This window comes from Lycorma delicatula, chromosome 1 (assembly GCF_047948215.1).
Source record: "Lycorma delicatula isolate Av1 chromosome 1, ASM4794821v1, whole genome shotgun sequence".
Lineage (NCBI taxonomy): Eukaryota > Metazoa > Arthropoda > Insecta > Hemiptera > Fulgoridae > Lycorma > Lycorma delicatula.
The window spans coordinates 81,118,680-81,141,679 of NC_134455.1; the positions used below are offsets into that span (position 1 = coordinate 81,118,680).

Below are 23,000 nucleotides of genomic sequence, written 5' to 3' on the forward strand. Positions count from 1 at the left end.
ACACACACAATATTTGCAGAATTCCAGTCACATGTGTGTTTCATGCAATTTGTTTTATAATTTCACCTAACACAAAATATTTACATAATTATATACTGCCATATTTATAGAATTTCATGATATAATAAGAAATATAGTGCTCGCTGTCTGACTACATAGAACACAGTAAATAAACAACTCACCAGTACAGCTGTGTCAGCTGATTATGATCAAATGCACATGAAAATCCCTCACTTTACATTGTAGTAAAACTATCAACTAACATTATTTATTATTGCAGAATACTACTACTAAAAAAAAATTAAAAACTAGATAAAATGACAAAATATTATGACAGAGAATGAATTAAAACTGACGAAAAAGTTGACATTGGACTATTCCAACAAAGGCCCTAATTGTGCACATCCGCTGTGTCAGAATATTTTGTCAAAGACTGGTAAGGAGTTAATAATAAAAACATAATTTAAAACCTAATTAATTTATGTAAAAACCATTGTAAAACACAAACGCAATTGTACAAGAAATAATCTTTCACGAAAAAAAAATTAAAGACAAAAAACAGTTTAAAATGTAAATTAGTTTTAAACAAGTTTAAAAGTCATCCTATTTTTTATTTTATATATACGAGGTGTTAGAAAAGTAATGGGATTAACTTTTTACTTATCAACATTTTTATTTTTTTTGAACAACAATATTATCCCCTTCAAAGTAGTTCCCTTGGGCAGCTATACGTCAGTGGAGTCGTTTTCCCACTCAAGTCGTTTTCCTGGAAGGCTTCAACTGGTAGGGCTTTTAACTGGTCGGACACAGTCTTTTGAATGTTCTCCAGAGTTCCAAAATTACGTCCTATTAAGACATTTTCAATTTTGGAAAAAGGAAAAGGTCACAAGGACTCAAATCAGCTGAATAGGGGGTTGAGGAACCGTAGGAATGCGTTTTGAGGTAGAAAATTCTGTGATGGAAATGGCCATGTGACACGGGGCATTGTCATGATGAAGCATCCACTTGTCTGCAGTGTCTCGTCTCACGTGAATCACTCATTTCCTGAGCCTTTCAAGGACACCTTTGTAAAACATTTGGTTGACAGTTTGTCTGGGAGAAACAAATTCTTTATTCAAATTACCCCTACTGTCAGAAAAGCAAATCAGCCTGGTTTTGATCTTTGATTTGCTCATTCAACATTTTTTCGGTTGAGGAGATGACTGAGTGTGCCACTCTTCGCGTTGCCGCTTTGTTTCAGGATCGTTCTCAAATATCCAGGATTCATCACCTGTGATCACACGATTGAAGAATTCTTGGTCATTGTCAATCCTCTCTAGAAGATCAACATACATGTTTCTTTGATTGTCCTCTACCGTTGTGAGGTTTTTCGGCATATATTTCGCACTAACCTTTCGCATGTCCAAATCATTTGTCAAAATTTTTATGTACGGTGAAAGGGTTTAAATTTAACTGTTCACTCAGACCCAGACCTGACACTGCGGGGCTCTGGGGGCCACCACTACCACACTAGTGAGGACCCAACTCTTGCTGAGAGGAAGTCTGGTCTGATTCCAGTGGATGAGCCGCAGTTCCCTGACTACAGCCTAGTTGACTTTGCCGGAGATCAGCTTCCGGACCCAGCAGCTCTTTTCAGAGTTAATGCAAAAATGGCCCTTTTCATGACCACCACTCCAGAAACCTCAAGCAGCCCTTTTCAGGGCTACCACAAGGTTTTAGATTACAATATGTCATCGAAGCCATTCGGTGACAACAGCCCTTTTCGGGATTATCGTAAGATTTTAAAGTGCAAAGTGTCATTCAAACCATTCGGCAACAAACTCAAGTAGTGTTATTGGTGCCACAGCCAATTTTATTCCACTGATTGGCTGGCCTCCACCTACTTTATATCTTTATACCTGCTCCTATTGGCGGATCAATAAAATTCTTCAATTAATTGACCATTATGCGTTTATAATTAATTAGCTTCCCGTTGCAGCTTCTCCTGTGCTGTATTGTTACTTGCATTTCTGATATTGGCCAATCTTTTTGTGTTATATTTTTTAGTCAAGTAACTGGAGGCTGGTGCAGCTTGTCACACATATAGTAATTGTGGCTTTGTTGGTTGAGCCACAGCGCCATATACCTTTGCATCCCTTAAAAAATTGGCATTCAAAAAACCCAAAAATTGTTTTTAAATATTCTATCTGAAGATATTTGCAAGCCAAAATCTACTGAATATCTTATTTAGTATACTCAGGATTAGGAAAATTTATATTCATTTTTCAAAACTTTTACCTTTTTTCACCCCCTTTCAAGATTGAATTTCAAAGATTTAGAATCGGTTTATTGACGTGAAGATCCAACCAAAAATCAGATGGTTTTTTTATTTGTTAATGAGAAATTAAAAAAATAGATGGGTTTAAAAAAAAATTCAAAAATTCATTTCAACCCTTGAAGCTTGAAATTTCAAAAAATCTAGAAATTTGTTTTTAGATATTCATATGAAGATTATACACAAAAAAAAGTCAAGTTGATATCTTCATTTGTTATTGAGAAATTAAATTTTTTTTTAAATAGTAAATTTCATATTACTTTACTCTTTTAAACTTAGAACTTCAAAAAATCCTTTCTTAGTGTGCAGTTACACCATAAGAAAAGAACATTATACAAAATTTCATGAAGTTATCTTTAATAGTTTTTGGTTGGCATTGATTTTGAATCGCTCACGAAATGTCTTCAATTTCAGTAACACCTCTATTGAAAATATTTCTACTGAAAAGTATCTTGGGAACGGCTCACTGTAAGAAAGGAGCATGAAAAAGCAGCTCGCCACCCAGCTGCTCGATTGAGAAGTGCAGCACCGTAACGGATTATTTATTATTTACATGTTTTAATAAATAAGTTTTCTTTTTTAGCTAACATTGCACAACCGCCACTCTAGTCTCGCACACAGTCCCCATGGAAGCCCATTATTTTTAAACAGACATTTTTTAGTTTATTTAATATTATTTTATTTACTTTACATAAATTTAATTTTATTATTTTTGTATTAGTTAATCATTCAGTTGATTCAAATCATTCGTTCATCTCACACACTAATACTCACAGTTCATTAATTCGACTCATTAAAATTTGTGTTTCAACTGGCAAATCTCCACTACTACATATATACATATATATTTTTTCAAGATGAAATGTTTCAAAAAACTGTTTCAATTATGCCAAGAAACATTGGTAAAAATTTGGTTGCTATTGATAGTTTTTTTGTTTATCCTGAATTAACAAAAACCCCTCTTCCTCTTTATATAATAGTATAGTTTTCATAAATAAAACAATATTTTGTTTATTAGATGGTCTGTCATATTAGATTAATCTAATTTATTATTTTTGTAATTTTTATAATGACAAGATTTTAAAGGATCTATATGTCTTTCCTATATAAATACCATCATAATCATTATGTTATATTTTATAAATTCTACACTGATTGTTTATATTTTTATATTGTTGTATATTTTTGTTTTATATTTTTGTTTTTTAAATATTTTATTACCTGGTTTATTAGGTTTTTTAATGCCACATGCTACACATGCCATTCATCTGAAATATAATTACTGATCACGACCAACATGTTTCTGACATAAGAACAACCTCTTATCAATTTTAACTGTTATTCTGCCCTCTCCCCCTCAATTTACTAAGGGATTGTTTATAATATTGTATTCACAAACCTCTTGTATATAGCTAGCTGCACCAATCAACTTTTGTGTTATAGTAATCACCAGATCCTCCTTGCAAAACTAACAGTTGTTAGCCTTTTTGTCAAACAGTAAATGAAAAATATAATTTTGTGGAATGGCAATATAGACCCGGTAAGGAAAATTTGCTGACACAACTGTATTCCATACAACCTTCCTGAGAGCACATCCACCAATTACATGCACCTGTTTGCAAAATCATTTTGTGACTGTATTGACATATGCAAGGGTTTTGTACAATACTGTGCTACTGTAACAACAGTATGGTTTTCATTTTCAAATTTTTTCATGAGACAACAAAATTCATGGTGACTGAATGGAAATAAACATGCATCTGATAATATGTAGTTATAAAATTGTTATTAGCCAACATTTATCCACATGTTTTAACATGCTAAACATGAGAAAAACATGTTTCAAAAAAGAACATTTATAACACAATAATGGTTAATGACTGTCATGTCTTGTCTGTGTTTTGTAATTTTTGTGAACACTGAAATGAAAAGATTAATTAGTACATTTACATTTAAAAGAAAAAAGGCAAACAAGATGAAAAAATATAATGAAAGATAATTTCTTGACACAAAATTATATATGTAACAGGTGTGTATAATAGTATCTGTATTTTAATTCTTTACCAGGCTCTGGATGTAGTTATGAGGCACCTGCCATCGATGACATATACACCTGTGGGTAGATCATTTTTTTCATCACCTGATGGTTATTACCATCCTCTGGGAGGAGGTAGAGAGGTATGGTTTGGTTTCCATCAGTCTGTCCGTCCATCTCAGTGGAAAATGATGCTGAATATTGATGGTAATGCTTTTAAATTTGTCTTTTGCATGCTAAATAGATGACAATTTTCTTGGAATTCTGTTAATCTTATGTAACTGAATCTGTATTAGATAAAATTGCAATTGTTATAACTGTGTTAAGAAATCCTGTGTTAATATCAGCAGGTGTTTGTTTAAAGTATCTACTTTAATATTTATTTAAAGTAGAAGGTTAACTTGTCAGGAGCGCTAAACATTTTTTCTCTTGTTTGTAAGAGAGATCATACTGTACAGGATTTTCAGTAATAAAAATGCTTCAGACAACAAAACTCCATAAAAAGTAAATCATGATCATTTTATGGATTGTATTAAAAAAAAAGGTCACCCTTAAGATACAGGGTGTCCAGGCTAAGGGTATTCGAATAACATCTTATACTAAGAGAACCAGTTGATATAATTTAATTTTTTTTTAATAAATCCAGCAAATCACAAAGTTTTAATTTAGGTTATTCAAGTTCAATGTGTGCACCTTTTGTTGCTCAGCAAACATCTAGACGGTAGTCTAACTCTGCTGGTGTTTAGTAGCATATGCAGCATTATTAGACCAACAACTATAATAATTCTCTGTTTATAAGTATAATAATCTGTTTAATAATGTCTATAATAATTCTCTGTGTTAAATCATGCAAATCTTGAACTTTCTTTAGTAAACAACTTTTAATAAATCCCCAAGCAAAAAAGTACAAAGGAGTGATATCTAGATGGCCAAGCGGTTGGACCTCCTTGTCTGATCAACATCCGGGGAAAGTATTGTTGATAAACATACCAACATCTTGATGAAAGTGTCCTGCAGCACCGTCTTTTTGGAATCTGAGGAAAAGCAAAGTCTCAAGCATATTGGGGAATGTATGTTTGTTATAGTGGGTACCATGAAAAAAAATAAAAATTTTGTGTAGTTCTAAGCAGACAATGTTAGGTATGTCCTTTTCATTTTTGATTACTGCATGGGGGTTTTCAGTATCCCTAATTTGGCAATTGTGTCTTTTCCACATGTATAAAAGGTTGCCTCATCAATAAATAACAACATATCAAGATAACTAGGATTGTTTTTGACATGGTCATTACATCTTCAGCTAACTGTTATCATAGGTGATTATCATTTGGTTTGTGATTAAAGAGTTTTAACTTGTACACTTGCAAATGGAACCATTTATAAACAATGTTGTGACATGTAACAAGGAATTTGCAGTTTGTTACTTAACACGTAATTAACTTTCCGGGACTGGCAGTGAATGCATCACATACAGAATCCATAGTCTCATCACTAACTGAAACTTTTGAATGATTTCCAGTTACTGAAATCAAGCTTCAGTTCTCTCTTAAGGTTGTATCCCACTGATGAATAAACTTGGCTAGAGTAGGATCGATATTCCACTCAGTTCATATTCATCGCTAAACACATTGACTGATTGAAGCTCTGCTAACCAATGCACACACTGAACTTTCTGTTGTGGGGTCCATGTCTTGGATGACTGCTGCTGCTGACTACAATTGCATTGTGTGTGGATTTGCCTGTGCATGTGTATTCCGCCAACCTTAAGAGTGTACAGGACAAATCTTGGAGAAGTTTCCTGTCAATTGAGCCTGTATTTAAGAGATTACGATGACTGGTTTTCTAAATACAGGCCATTACTTTTGGATACCTTTAGCCTGTATGTTAAAATGACTTCTTTTGATATAAAACAGTGCTTTTTGGAATGTTAAGATTTACTCCAGGACTTTAGCATATATTTGTTTCAGAATACTTGAAAAATTATAGTTATTATGCAGATAAATCCCAAAGAATTTTCAATTAGTGACGAGAAGATGTGATAAGTGATTTCTGTTTCATTTAAGCAAGAATAATTGCAATGCCAAGATATTTAATTTTTTTAAACAAAATTTTACTTCTCTCTCTCTCTCTCTCTCTCTCTCTCTCTCTCTCTCTCTCTCTCTCTGTGTGTGTGTGTGTGTGTGTGTGTGTGTGTGACACAGTGAGATACTGTTGAAGTTGTAGGACATTTGAATTAAATTAAACCTAATAAATTAATAACTTTTTCATACTTGAAAGTTAGCCTAGAATATTGTTAGATGAATTTTTGGATGTTTTATATATATATATTTTTTTTTTTTTCTCTCTAAGAAGCCTTGTTTATGTGCATAGTTTCATTTTGGATAATTTTATTACTTCTTTTTTCTTTTCAGTGTCTGCTACTGCATTTTATAAAGCTCAGCCAGTAATTGAATTTATGTGTGAAGTATTAGACATAAGAGATATTAATGAACAAAGAAAGCCACTGACTGATTCTCAAAGGGTAAAATTTACAAAAGAAATCAAAGGACTGAAAATAGAAATAACCCATTGTGGTTCAATGAGAAGAAAGTACCGTGTTTGTAATGTTACAAGACGCCCTGCCCAGATGCAGTCGTAAGATAATCATTGTGTTTTATTGTAATTTGTAATGATGCTGATCTTAAATTAGATTTGTTTTCTTTTTAATTTTTTCTCTTCGTACTTTGATTCACTCTTTTTGGTTATACAAATATGCAGTTATACAAATATCGCAAAGATATTTACAGTATGTCTGTGATTGCATGATGATCAACCTTACTTAGCATATGTTGAAAAATTTGCTTAGCAGCTACAGTTTCTTGTAGTAGTAATAATGACTTAGGGCATAATCCTCTTTTTTTTAGTTTGAACTCTTCAAACTACTACATTGCTGTTTCCTTTTTGTTCTATATCTTACAGCACCAAATTAAATAATTCTTAGTATTCCCATTCAGACAAAGAATAAGAGATAAAATTTAGGACTATTAAACTGAGCAGCAGGTTATTTATTTTGATTTATATTTGCGTAAATAGCTTGCTTTAGAAATTGCAATAACCTCTCTCACTTCTGACTATAAATATAATAAATATTATATACATGAAAATATAATTAAATATTATATATAGTATAATTCGTACTATAAGTATATACACTAGTATGCAAATTAATCCGAACACAGGGAATTTTTTATTTATTTCAATGTCTTTATGTTTTTTTGCTCTGTGTGTCTTGAATATACAATAATGGACATAACTCCAAGAAAGCCACATAATCGTAATAATTTTCTGATACAATTTTAATAATTATTTAGCACATTTAGCATTTAATAAAATTTAATTCAGTATTAATATCCATGTAATGTGTAGAATTAAGAAGATACACTTGTAAAAACTGTGTGTTTCACCATAACCTAATTTAGGTGGAACATAATACTGATGTCTACTCAAAACTGCTAACTTTTAGCCTGTTCATGGCGAAACACAACCATCATTACTCTGGGCTTGAGTTAATGTTTTCCATATCATGTTTCACGGATTCTCTGATGTTCTGTTAAAGATATAGTTTTATATAAACTGCAATTTCAATCATAGTTGGAACGTGCATTACATTTACTTACAGTGCTTGATGTAACTAGGCGACATTGATTACATGATTTTTTGTAAATCATGTTATTTTATGTTAAATGCATTTGATAGAGATTCACATTCATTATAGATTCATTAAAGCTTTGCAAATGATTTTGCTGAATTTATGCTGGTCTTGCTAAGACAGTGGTTGTATTCTACTAGCGAAGTTTGATTTGACTACTTATAAGAGTAGGCTTTACAGGCATTTGAGCAGCCTGATTTTTACAGCTGCTCAAAAATAAATTGTATTGGTGATTTCTTTTAATATAACCAAATAAATAATGCAAATAATAAAAACCAATATTAATGGAAACTGATTAGGTTTCTCCAGAATACTTTACTAAATATTTTACAGATAAATTTCCTTGTAGCATACTCAATCAAATGCTTAACTGAGTGAGAGATTCTGATAATTTAGATTAGAAATTGTTGTTATGATGATCTGTTAAAAAAATGTATTAATAAAAGTTCAGTTTTAAGAATTATTTCCACAGAAATATTTGAAAAAAATTGTTTATTTTTTCAACCTTTAATGTGAAATTCAAATATTTGCATTTCTAACCTATGTATAAGAAAGCCTCTGAACTCAAACCTCATCTTATGATATATGTTAAAATAGCTAATAATTTTATGAAAATCAAATCTTTGATTTATCTGTTTCAGATTTCCATTACAGTTAGAGAATGGTCAAACTGTTGAATGTACAGTTGCCAAATATTTCCTGGACAAATATAAAATGAAGTTAAGATATCCACATTTACCATGTCTTCAAGTTGGCCAGGAACATAAGCACACTTACCTTCCTCTTGAGGTAAAGATAAACTTTTTACGTCATTTTGTATATAACATTGTTCTTGAACATAGATTCATTAAATATATGTATATGAATTTCATTATGGGAATGCCCCCTCCGTTTCAAAAATAAATAATGTAGGTATATGTATATTATTTATTTACTTTTGAAGCAAATGGTATTTTCTCTTTTGATACCAAGAGAAGTATGTAATAATTTTTATAGTGTATTATATAAAATTAGAAGAAACAATGAACTGCACAGATGAAGTCCTACGCAAGAACTATCGCATGAAAATAAACAAGAAGAAAACAAAAGTAATGAAATGTAGTAGAAATAACAAAGATGGACCACTGAATGTGAAAATAGGAGGAGAAAAGATTATGGAGGTAGAAGAATTTTGTTATTTGGGAAGTAGAATTACTAAAGATGGACGAAGCAGGAGCGATGTAAAATGCCGAATAGCACAAGCGAAACGAGCCTTCAGTAAGAAATATAATTTGTTTACTTCAAAAATTAATTTAAATGTCAGGAAAAGATTTTTGAAAGTATATGTTTGGAGTGTCGCTTTATATGGAAGTGAAACTTGGACAATCGGAGTATCTGAGAAGAAAAGATTAGAAGCTTTTGAAATGTGGTGCTATAGGAGAATGTTAAAAATCAGATGGGTGGATAAAGTGACAAATGAAGAGGTATTGCGGCAAATAGATGAAGAAAGAAGCATTTGGAAAAATATAGTTAAAAGAAGAGACAGACTTATAGGCCACATACTAAGGCATCCTGGAATAGTTGCTTTGATATTGGAAGGACAGGTAGAAGGAAAAAATTGTGTAGGCAGGCCACGTTTGGAACATGTAAAACAAATTGTTAGGGATGTAGGATGTAGAGGGTATACTGAAATGAAACGACTAGCACTAGATAGGGAATCTTGGAGAGCTGTATCAAACCAGTCAAATGACTGAAGACAAAAAAAAAATATATAAAATTAAAAAAAATTGAATATTAATTAATTGTTTTTTAATTTTTAAACTATTTTTATTAATTTATAAAATAAGTATTTCCTTAATATAAATAATAACTTACAATTCTGAAATTGTATGAAATAAGTATTTAAAAATCAACTTATCGGGATGTTTCCTGATCCAATCTTTTTATAAAATAGTATTATTTATTCCGACATTTAAACTAGACTAATAAAAGTGAAGCCCAACTAGATTACACAAGTGTTGACTCGTTTTCTTGATGGAGAGGCATTCAACTTCACTTAGTTGTTACATTGTGGCTGGAGTTGGTATCTGTGCTATATGATGTTATTGCTAGGGTTGGATTAACTAGACAAGGGTTCAGGAAACTGGACGATGTATAAGTAATAAATATAAAACTATTATATTTAAAATAAAAATTTATATTGCTTAAATAGCAAAATAAAAAAATAAAAATTTGCTGAACATTTTGGATAGTGTAATATGCAGAATGGTGACAATTATAATGAATAATATTACTAATAATTGCAAAATATAAAATTTAATAATACTTTCTTTAACTATCAACGTTTCAGAAATTCAGACGATTGCTTAAGTTATGACACCTCTAGTAATGATCTAAACATTAATATGAAAATAAAAATATACGGATAATAATTAACTGATTAAAACATTTTTCTTTATCAAAAATTATAGTTCAGTTTTCATAAAACTGAATTAATTGTCAAAAATCTGTAAAGAAAATGAAATTTGAACGTTGAAAATCAGTCAAATTATTTTTGATATTTAAGTGTGAAAATTTAAAAAAAATATAAAAATCTTAGTTGGAATTTATAGTGTTCTGAAGAAATAAAAGTAAAGTTCATACATAAAGCCTTATTTATTGCATCGGAAGGTATAATTAAATCATTGTCTTATCCTTTTTTCTCTAGAAGAAAAATTTGAAGATCATAAAGTAACAAATTTGGTAATTTAATCATTCACTTGGAAGATATACAACCACAACCTTACAAGAGAGAGTTTGATATTATTTATGAATCCTGGAAACCTTGGGCCCCTGGGTTAATGTATGTTAAATCCTGATATGTTTTGTAATTGCATTTGTTTTAAAAAATGTAAATCCAAACAATTGTTTTCTTCCTTCAATTGTTTAAAGTATGCAGTCATAATTTTCACATTAGTTGAAAATAATTTCCTCTAACTTAGATCCTAGCTGTTTTCATTATTTATAATGAAACAATATTATAAAATGCTGTAAAGTTTGTTCGTTACACATTAAATATTAATTTTTAGTTACCAAGTATATGAGAATTGTATATCATTTTCAAATGTTGACAAAGGGAAAGAACCTAGTGGCTGCATCTTTAGTAGGAATCGCAGATTGGAAAAGTTTCATGTGAAATTTATTTTTCATATAAGAGATTTATATATAAAGGAATCTATAAAAAAATGCATGGTCATTCTTGGTTAATGACAATGCTGTATAAGAATGAAATAGTATTAATGCATGATATGGTTATTCTCGGCAATGTTCACCTAATTTTAGTATAGTGTTTCCTTCTGACAAGTAAATAAGAAAATTTACCCTTGAGTACATTACACATCCTCATTCTAAGCGTTGATCCCCTTATTTTCATGGAGCAGTTGTGGATATAAGAACTATTAGTTTATTACCTATACAGGTGTGTAAAGGAAATATTTATGATAGTTAATGAATATGTAGTGTTTACAATTATTCTCCATTGATAGTGAAAAAACTTATATATATATATATATATGTAAATTTTCATTTGTGATGTAATATATATTAATTTTCTTGTATGAAACTGATAATAGTTAGTGATAAGCTTTTTTGTGAAGTAAATTTTACAGTGAATTAAAATGGCATGTCCAGATAGAATTTAAATACAGAAACCTGTTTATATTTTCTATGATAAAGAATTAGTTCAAGGTTTGTATAATTTTTAAACGATTTGTGTAGTTTTTTAGTAATTTTGTACAGTTAATTCTTCACCCCAGCAAATTATAAACTAATGAATTCCTCCAATTATTTTAATTTAAAATTGTAAAATTTGAAGGTTGTATTAATTAGTTCATTACTTTGAAGTAAAGCAGAAGTTATGAGCAGTAAAAATACAGTGTACATATGATAAGCACTACCATACCGGTTGTCCGAGAATTATTTGAACAGAATAACTTTGATACAGAGTAAATTATTTATTTATTAAGGTATAATAACAGTTTGTATGAATTTTGAAACATTAAAACTGAAAGTTTTTTTTTACCTGTAATCAAAGATATTCAATGAGTGCATCATCAGTAATTCACAAAATAGCTAATTGGTAATCAGTTTCATGCCATGTTCATTGTAACATATTTTCATCTATAATGCCTTAACAATCCTCTCTTTTTGGTCATCAATATTTATTACAAGTTTTTGTATAAGAGTTTTGTGTACATTATCCTTGATGAAATGCCACAGAAGAAAAATCATTTGGAGTTATATCAAGTGATAAAGATGGCAATGTGATCAATCCATTATGTCCAATCCAAAGATTTGGAAATATGATGAGGGATTCTCACACTAATAAACCCCAATGTGGCTGCAGTCTGTCTTGTTGGAATATGATTTCAGGTTGTAACTCTTCAATCTGTAGGTAAGCAAATGCTTCTAACAAATCCAGATAGATATTTGCATTTACTGCCCCTTCCATAATGAAAAAAGGTTCAGTCACACAATTGTGAAGCAGTCTACACCAAGCATTAATTTTTGGTCTATCTAATATGATCAAAAAGTAAGTGTAGCAAACATGTGGGTTCTCTGAACCCCATATTCAATCATTCTGAGTGTTCACTTTTCCAGAAAGTGAAATGTTGACTCATCTGAGAACATAATGTTTTAAGATATCCATTATTTTCACAGCAAATTCCTTTCTAGCAGTGTAATCTGTGTAATGTGCTGCAATATTTGTAATTTATGAGGATTCAGTTTTAATCGTTTCTTCAAAACATTGTGAATGGTAGATCACAGAAAACTTAATTCACGCGTTGCACTCTTGAGTTGACTTCTCAGGGCTGTGAACAAAAGATTGACAAATTATCTCCATTTTTATCATCATATATTTAAGTCTGCCTGCACCCTTCTTATGTTCAACACTGCCAGTTTTTTTTAATTTATCAGATCATGAACCAATAAACATGAATAATTGTTATAGAGGGTGACTCTAAATTATAGAGAGTTTTAAATTTCGTCAATAAATTGTTTCACTAACCGCTGTACACGCATTGTTGTGCATTCACCTGTGGATTTATGGCCACTGAAAAATGCGGTTACATATCAATCATAACACTACCTAGTACTTGCCAGAGGAAACATTTTATTAGTTACCTGTTAAAGAGAGCCCAACCATTCATTAATAGGAGGTATTCCATTTTAATTCAACCAATTTTCAAAAATTTTATTGCATCAGTTTTTTTTATTATGATGACGTTTGGTATATGACAACTACCCATCTTCTAGTTGCTAAAAAATATTTTTTTATATTTTTAAAAAAACCTTTTTCTTAAATAATAGAATATTTTCTAATTTGCCAACAGGTAAAAACAGCCATTTTCATCACTTTTTCCATGAGCTGTTGCATTCTTATTTTTATGTAATACACAGGTCAAAAAGGGGTTTTTGAAAAGATTAAAGATGTAACTTCATGTTAGTGTACTCAAAATTCATTTTGTTATATAACCAAATCTTGTAATGTTTACTGAAGTTATATATACAAATTGTTGTTTATTAAAATATTAGGCCCAAAATAAAGAGTGAAGGGCTTAGGGTAACAGGTTCATTTTTTACCCTTCAATTCTTAGGTACTAGTAGTACTTACAAAAAAAATTGATGTGGATTCTACTCTACTTCCTTGTATGTCTGTTAAATTACTATACACATTTTTGCTGCACTTCATTTAAACTTATTTCATTTGAAAGTGAGATACGATCCTCTAATTCTTTAATAAAAGTGGATAGTTGCACAATTGTTAAAATATTAGTTTTTATTAACATCAAATATTTATACAATTATTAATTCAACAATCTAGACTAAAAGTCCCTTGATTACGCTTTAGATAAATTGTTTACAAAATAATCCAATAATAAAAACTGATTATTCTACAGCATAAGGTCAAAATTAATATTTGTAATCAGTATACAGGGGTACGCTGAACGGAATAATTTAATTATTATTAACCTTTTTTTATACGACACCCCAGAAATTTTGTGCATACTACGCACAAGTGAAAATAAATTTTCAGTAATCACTTTAAATTGAATACAATTCAAAAATGTATTCTATTTTTCTGTCAGATAATTAAATAAAACGTGTTTTTTTAAAAAAATAAATATATAATTTTTATAAGAATTTGCTAAGAAAATCCAAAAATAATACGATTCTAAGTTATAATTTTCAATTAATATTAAATAATCAGAAGTTTCACCAAATCTATTACATATACACTAATGTCTATTAAATTATATTTAAATATTCTTAAAAGTACATAAAATTTTATTTCACTAATAATGTTTTCATTTTTTTATCATTGAATTATTATTTATTGTAAAATTTTTTTATGATCATGGGTTTATAATTATTAAATCAATATATTTAAATTTAAAAAAAAACAAAAGGAGATGGTCTGATTCAAACCGATATATCTCTCCCTTTAAGACACAAATATTTCATTAATTAAAATTTTAATTTTGATTGCAATCAAAAAGGGAGGTACAGAACTAGATGTTATAACAGTACTAAATCAAAAATTTCAACATCCTACGGTTAATTGACACACGCAAATACATACATCATGTTAAAACTAGTTGAAATATGAAAACCGAAATGTTTCGTGATGTTTTCTTCAAAAAGAAAAAAAGGAGATGAAATCTGAAGACCGGAATTTTTTGCGATCACAATTTACTTTACTTTGTACAAGGAAGTAAAAATTGGACTGTTACTGAGTGTCCTTCATTAAAAAAGGCCGCCAAATGGTAATATTTTGAAAATGTCTCATTTTTGGTACCTAAAACCACATGGGTAGGACAGGTGGCAAAAATTTGAAATTTTTACAGCAGTAAGTACTTTTTGTGTACTTTAAAGCCATATAAAATTTATTTTGTTTCTCAAAGGGGTTGACAAGTAATGCAGCCATCAAAATCACTGAAAAAATTGTACTGTGCCTTCTAACTGTGAACAATGTATCCAAAAAATTCACAGCATGTATTTTTTCAGATAATAGTGTAGGCCTACTAAACAAAATACTTTGATATGTCTATAATGATATAGCTTATATTCTAGAAAATTTGTTACTTAAAGTATGACTCATATACACAAACTCATGTTTGTGTAATCCTGAGTGTAAACATTGTAGAAGGCTCAGTTACTGTTTTGATTTCAATGTGATATGTTGTATTGTTGCTAGTATTAATACCGTGATTAGGTAATGTACGTTTATAAAGTAATTTTATTATCACTGAAATTCTCTTTATACGATATCCTTTATTTTTTTTTTTTTTAGCTTAGAGAAACTTGGATAAGACAAAGTGAGGTGCAATTGGTAGTTTTATCATTTATACTAACTGTTCTGTATTGTAAGAACCTTTGTTTTTACAATGGATTACGAAGTGTTCCATTGGCATTCACACTGAAACAGTATATCACAAATTGACTTACAATAGATCTTCAGTGTTGCACTATATTTTAGAGTTTACTGAACACCAAATAACATTGATATCTTTAAGAAGTGGATGTACTGAAATAAAAAATATCTGTACTTTTCATAAAACCAAATATTGAAATAAATATTTTCATTTTAATAGGGTAAAAGTTTCTCTGACCCATTTAGCTGTCACACTAAACTGGTTAAGAAATCTCTTAGAGAAATATCTTTGGCACTTTTAACAAGCAATCCAAATATAAAATTAATTCCAGACAGAGCACTTTGTATAAAATGCTTAAACAGAATACAAAAACCAGAAGATGATAAGAAAGCGAACTGGAATATCAAGATATATTTGAGCCTTAATGTGTTACAGTCGAGTCTATGCAAAGCTTATTCAGTACATGGCATTTCCCCCCGTTAAGGTTAAAAAATTATCAAGCAGTGCAAAGGAACCAATTTAAAAAAAATAAAGTTATAAAAATAGCCGAGTCAGTTACCAGTAAATTAAACTATTCCTTTGATTTAAATATTTCTACAGAAGAAACCTGTTCAGTACAACAAAATTATGCTGATTTAGGTAGCGAATATGAAGGATTAATCATTAAAATAAAGGATAAAATGAAAATAGTAACATTAACCCAGGAAAATTTAATTTTAAGTTTATTACCAAGCTGCTGGAGCATTCAAAAATTTTAAAATGAGTTTAGTGTTAGTCAGTATTTAGCCCGTCAATCCAAACAATTAGTTTAAACAAGTGGAATTTTGCCCCAAATTGGCAAAAAGAATCCCAGTCACGTAATTGATGAAAATGTTCCTAAATGTGTCCAAGAGTTTTACCAGAATGATGAGCATAGCTGAATGATGCCAGGCAAGAAGGATTATATCTATGTAAGACAAGCTGACAGGAAGAAAACTAATATTCAGTAAAGGCCTATCTTATGTACTTAAATGAATTGTACACAGTCTTCAAAGAAAAACATAATTTAAAAATTAGTTATTCAAAATTTGCTGATTTAATACTTAAATCTTGTGTTCTGGCTGGTGGGTCAGGTATACACACACACACATACATACACACACACACACACACACACACACATACATATATATATATATATATTCTCTCTCTCTCTCTTTCTCTGTGTGTGTGTGTGTGTGTGTCACCCACCAAAATGTTAAACTCATGTTATCTGCTCTAAAAATGAAATTTGATTATAAAATTCTCCTTTCAATTGTGGTATGTGATATAGAAGATGAAACGTGCGTGCTGTCACAGTGTGAAAAATGTTGTACTAATGAAGTGCCCAGATTACTGCTAGAGAACTGGGATGATTTTGATTCTGAAATTATCTTCAAACAATGGGTTTTTGTTGACCGTTGTGAACTAACTACTCAAATTCTTCCATTTCGAGAGTACTTAGATAAACTTACTGTAAATTTAAATAATCTAAAAAGGTATCATTTTATTGCAGAGAAACAAGATAATTTCTTCAACATTAGAAAAAACTTGTTGGAGGGTGATTGTATTCTAATGGGAGACTTCTCTCAAAATTTTCCTTTTGTGATACAGGATGAAGTCCAGTCACATCACTGGTAAAAAACTTATGCCACAGTACATCCATTTCTCATATGTTTTAAAAAAGAAGGAAAGTTACAAAGCCAAGGCTACTGTCTGATTATTGTGAACTTGAAACACAATACTACATCATTACTCTGCTTCCAAAAGCAAGTTATAAATAAAGTAAAAACATTGTTACCACAATTTAAACAATTTTTTTATTTTTCTAATGGCTCCTCAGTCCAGTATAAAAACAAAAAAAAATTCATAAATTTGTGCTACCATCAAGAAGATTTTGAAATTGCAGCTGAATGGCATTTTTTTTCCTCATCCCATGGAAAAGGACCATGTGATGGTATTGGTGAAACTGTAAAAAGGACAGTGACTATAGCAAGCCTACAAAGGACAGTCAACAATCAAATTGTTATACCCTCTGAAATGTACAGTTATTGCAAAAACAATATTAAAAATATAACATTTATTTTCTGGTCTACTAAAGATGTTCACGAGAATAAAGAATACCTCAGTTCTTGTTATCAGGTAATCACAACAGTCCCAGAAACAAGAACCTTTCACAGTTATGTTCCAACATGTCAGAAATGTATTTTGAAAGTCCGGGGTGACCTCTGAATCCGAAACATTTAGGTTAGTACCTGTACAGAAGGACGTTAGTGTTTCTGATTGCTTTATAGGTTTACCAAAGCCAAAATGTAAAAATTATGTCTGCTGCATATACGATGGCAAGGGGTGGTTAGGCGAGTCATTAAAATCAAACTACATGAAAATGAAGAGGAATATCGAATACACTTTTTCCATATGTAGGGTCCTGGTACGTCATTCAAGAAATCATTGAGGGATAATCAAACATGGGTTCAACTGGAAAGTATTTTAACGATTCTCATGCCTTCAGTACTTTCTCTATCAACTACTGGAAGAGGACACAACAATACACCAAAGATGAATGAGGACTTATCAGTTCAAGTCAATAAAAAAATGGCAGAAGCTCTAGGTTATGTTAACTTCCATTAGCAGGAGTAAAATAAGGTAAAAGTTTGATTTGAACACCTTGTTAATGTATTTGAATGATAAATAATAATTACAAAATGATAATTTTGGAATTATTATTCTGTAATTTACTATTTAATAATCATCAATTTATTCATTCTAGTGAGTTTAATTGTAATTTTTATAATCTGAAAAATATCTAACATCAATATTTTTAGATATGTTGTTTACAATTAGGAGGAACAATATTTTTAACGGTTTTGTTAGCTTCATTACTCAACAACCCCTTTGAGTAAAATAAATTTTATATGGTTTTAAATTACATAAAAAGTAGTTACTGCTGTAAACATTTCAGATTTTTGCCACCTGTCCCACATGCTGTTTTTGGGTCCCAAAAATGAGACATTTCCAAAATATTATGATATGGCAGCAATTTTTTTTAATGAAGGACACTGTAAAAGTGCAATTTTTTTTATAAGTACTACTAGTACCTAAGAGTTAAAAGGTGAAAAACAGGTCTGTTACCTTAAGCCCCTCATTATTTATTTTTGATCCAAAATTTGAAAAAAAAAACAATTTGTAAATGTAATTTCAGTAAACGTTACAATAGTTGGTTATGTAACAAAATGAATTTGAGTACACTAAGATGAAGTTGCATCTTTACTCTTTCCAAGAAGTCCTTTTTGACCTCTTATGATGTAAAATAAGAATGTGACAACTCATGGAAAAAGTGATGAAAATGGCTGTTTTTACTTGTTGGCAAGCTAGAAAATAAGTTTATAAAAAAAAGAAGATTTTTTAAAAATATAAAAAAATGTTTTTTGGCCTCTGCAAGGTGGGTAGTTATCACATACCAAATATAATCAAAATCAAAAATAGTGATGCACTGATCATTTGTTGAATTAAAACTGAATACCCCCACAAGACTATTATTATTTTTTTTTTTCTAATAAGACATCCAAGTTGTTCAGATGATTTTCTGATATCTGGTATTTCAATATGGGTTTTATTTATGAAATATTTCAGGTTTGCAACATTGTAGCAGGACAGCGTTGCATTAAGAAACTGACCGATATGCAAACATCTACTATGATAAAAGCTACTGCTAGATCGGCTCCAGATAGAGAACGTGAAATAAATAATCTTGTTCGTCGGGCTGATTTTAACAATGATGCTTACGTGCAAGAGTTTGGTTTGACTATATCCAACAACATGATGGAAGTGAGGGGTCGGGTTCTGCCACCCCCCAAATTACAGTATGGTGGTAGAGTTAGTACTCTAACAGGACAGGTATTTATTTAAGTGATAATTTACAAAAGTTATGTTTTTGCATTTATGTTTTCATGTAGATAGCTAATTTTATTTGTTTGTTTGTTTTATATACTTTTTCCATATCATGGTGCTGGTTTATTTATTGACTATTGATAGAGGAATTTTTATATACTAATATCAATTTGTATTTTATAATTTTACTAATTATTTATTAGATGTGTATCTTTACCTATGTATGGATGTGTATCTTTTTTTATTATAACTTAAAAGTATTATATAGATTATACAGATTATATTACATATATAATTCATAATCATATATTAATCATTCCACCCAATAATAATCATAATTTATTATGATTTGGGTGGAATATTTTTCTGTTGTAGTTAAATTATTTTAATATTTAATCTAATTAAACATTATTTAAATTAATTTTTAAGTATTCAGTTTCATGTCTTCCAGTAAACATTTGTCTCCTTATTTTATTTGATTTGATTTTTAGTTTCTGATAAAGAAAATTTCCTTTTCCATATGTATCAAATTGCTTATACTATTCAATTAGTTCTTAACTGAAAATTACACTTTATTACTTACTTATAAGGTTTTCCAATCTATCACTAATCATCACACATTACTGTTTTTATATTTTCTTACAAAACTGTTTTCTGATTATGTAAAATATTGGTATATTTATGAGTATATAAATATATACAGAAATGTATTTTTCCACAATTTGCTTTCTGAATCTCATAATGATGAATTAATAAAAATTGTAACTAAAAACAAACCCAGAAATGAAACGTTGAAGTTGAACCAATCAAAATTTTTAGGTTCAAAAGTTGAACCTAAAAATGTTGAAGCACCACTGTAAACACTTTTCTGCCTATCGCTGTATTTATAGAAGGGAAAGTATGGTGATCGGTCCAGTTTGGGTATATGGGGTTTTCACTGGATCTTTACGTTGCGACACCTAAGAAACCCAACAAACCAGATGGAAATTTTCCAGATGTTCGTGTGTGTGTGTATGTGTATGTTCGGTATTAGGTCTTGCATTCTAAATCACTTTATATCTCCAGAACTACTCGACCGACTGTGACCAAACTTTGTTAGATTATTTCCTTATATATGGGGCATTGATGTTATTAAATTTTCAGTTTAAAAGGTCAAGAGGGTGAGGCCCAGTATCTTGAGTTTTCGCCTAATTAAGGTCTAATTTTACATTGGTATATTTATTAACAATTAAAAAATAATATTTCAAACAAAAAAATTTTGCAAAATCGCATCCCCCACCCCAAAAAATGATCTAAATAAACTAGTGGTTAAATGGGTATAGTGTGTCATTAGTATCTCCTTTCACCATAAGGAGCGGTAGTATAGCACTGATATACAGTGCAATAGCTGCTGTAGTCATCTGCTATTTTGTAATGTCACAGGTGAGTGGTAGAATTAAATAAATGATTAATATTTAAAGTGGCTGCGACTACCGCCAAACCTGTGCAAATGAAATTCAGGCGGTATGTGCGCGTGTTAGTTAGCATCATTGAATTAAGTAAACAAAAGATATATTTAAATGAAATTATAAATATTTTTAATTAAATTGTGTATGTAAGCCATACATTAGAAAAAAGCCACATGACTGGAAAGTCCTGCAATTGTGTGTTGTCAGCTTTTTTTTTTTTTTTTTTTAATTATTATTAAACTTTATGCGAATAAGAAATCGACTTCCAGGCTATGATAATATATAAGTCTTGCAGGCTATGATATGGGTGTTTCAAAGAACATTTCCCTGATTTTTTATTTCTTCAAATTATTAAATCAACATCATCGACAACTTAATTAGAATTATCAACTTACAGATAAACTTCCATAAATGCGTAAAATGGGTTTTAAAGTTCATCAAAATAATTTAAGTTTCATAAATAACAACTTAAGTTTTTTTTCTTTTTTACATGGTTTTAATCTATTTGAAGCAATTCAAAACAGATTTTTTTTTTTTAAGAAAACATTTTTTGTCTAAATTCTAAAACTGCAAGACTGGGTTTTTTATCGTGGTTAGAAATGTTTATTTTCAGTTTCCATTAAGGAATTGAATGAATTTCCACCAAAAAACAAGGAAACGACAAACAGGTGTTATTCACAGTAATGGTATGCTTCTTATGAAGGTTGCAACTTTAAAAAACATACACTAACATGAGTTATATAAGTGGTATACCACTATTATGCATTTTCTTTATATAGAAGCTATTTTCACTATTAAAGATTCATTAATAGACTTTTTTTTATAGCAAGTCAACTTACTCTTGTCGTTATAAAAAATAAATTTTATTTTGTTTTACTTTTTTCTCGTCAAGAAAAATTGAAACCTCCATTTTTGCATATATATTCCATCAGATGGTACAGGCTATCAGGGTTTAGGAAATACTAAAATATATCAAAAAGTTATTATGAAAAAACATTTTAATAGATGTTATATATATATAAAATAGAATATAAATTAAAAAATAATTTAATAAAATTAATTTAAAATTATATATATACAGGGTGATTATGTATTGTAACCGGCACTTTCTTTGCTCATTCGACTAGCAAAAATAATTAAAAAAATTCTTATAAACGTGGGTCTGGAAACAATCCATTAGCAAGTTATTGTTAGTGAAAAATTTTGCCGTGATTCCTGGGCAAAGAATAAAATAAAACCATACTTATACCTAGGAACCCAAATTAAAGGGTAACTTGATTTCTTATGGTTTTCGACCTGAAAAATTGAGTAAAACTGGTTGTAGAACCATATCTTTATTAGTTTTCATGATATCTGATGTAGAACAGAGAAATTTATTGTCTAAAAACTATTTTTTACTTTTGTAATACAAAGATTTTATTACATGACTAAAATATAATGAGTATATCATAAAAAATTGCACAGAATTTAATTCTGAGAAAATTTGTGTAAAATAGCTCGATAAAAAAATTCAAGTTCAAAAACTTGGTTTATTACTAACACATACCATGGAAAGGAAGGGATTACTTGTTAATTATTATTTGCAATTCAGACTAAAAGTTATATATCTTTCTTGAATTCACTGTCGAATTGAAAATTTGGGAAATGATGATTTTGTAAGTTGGTAACAGAAATCAGCTGGCCAACATTGAATTTTATTTTATATCATTAGTGTATTGCTTTTTCTGTGTTACTGCTGTGAATTGTTGCTTGTACAGTATAGTTTAATTAAGTGAATGATTATTTTATTTTAGTTGGTGTCATACTGCAACAATACCTTTGTTATTTATGTTAGAGGAATTACCAACATGTTATTTATCTTGGGAATGTTGAGGAAATGCAACTACTGCTATGGAATATCAAAGACGTTTTCCTAACCTCAGAGTTCCAAATCCTAAAACAATTAGTGGAAGATTCTATACACTACGAGAAACCAGTATATTTGGGCAGAACTACCATTCTGCCCAACATGATACTGATATTGATGAAACCATTATTGAGGCTAATCAACAGTGTGAGAGTATTAGTACATGACACCTTTCCCAGTTTACAAAAACACAGTTTATAGATTCCCAGTCTGTGAAGCGAAGGACACTTCATAACAAGTTGTATCCTTAGCATAGGGTCAATCCATTTGAAGTGACCCAAGGGTGGTTGCTTGACCAATTAAAAAAAT

At 30.0% G+C, this 23,000-nt stretch overlaps 1 protein-coding gene across 9 annotated transcripts in view; it reads left to right on the forward strand.

Annotated features, from left to right (window-relative positions):
• Positions 1-23,000, forward strand: part of AGO1 (protein argonaute-1) — a 208,695-nt gene that overhangs the window by 127,365 nt on the left and 58,330 nt on the right. For all 9 annotated transcript variants that reach the window (XM_075356949.1, XM_075356977.1, XM_075356958.1 and 6 more), the window contains 4 exons: positions 4,382-4,556; positions 6,758-6,980; positions 8,676-8,823; positions 19,080-19,343. In XM_075356949.1, coding sequence (XP_075213064.1) covers positions 4,382-4,556; positions 6,758-6,980; positions 8,676-8,823; positions 19,080-19,343 — 810 coding nt within the window. The remainder of the gene's footprint in view (positions 1-4,381; positions 4,557-6,757; positions 6,981-8,675; positions 8,824-19,079; positions 19,344-23,000) is intronic.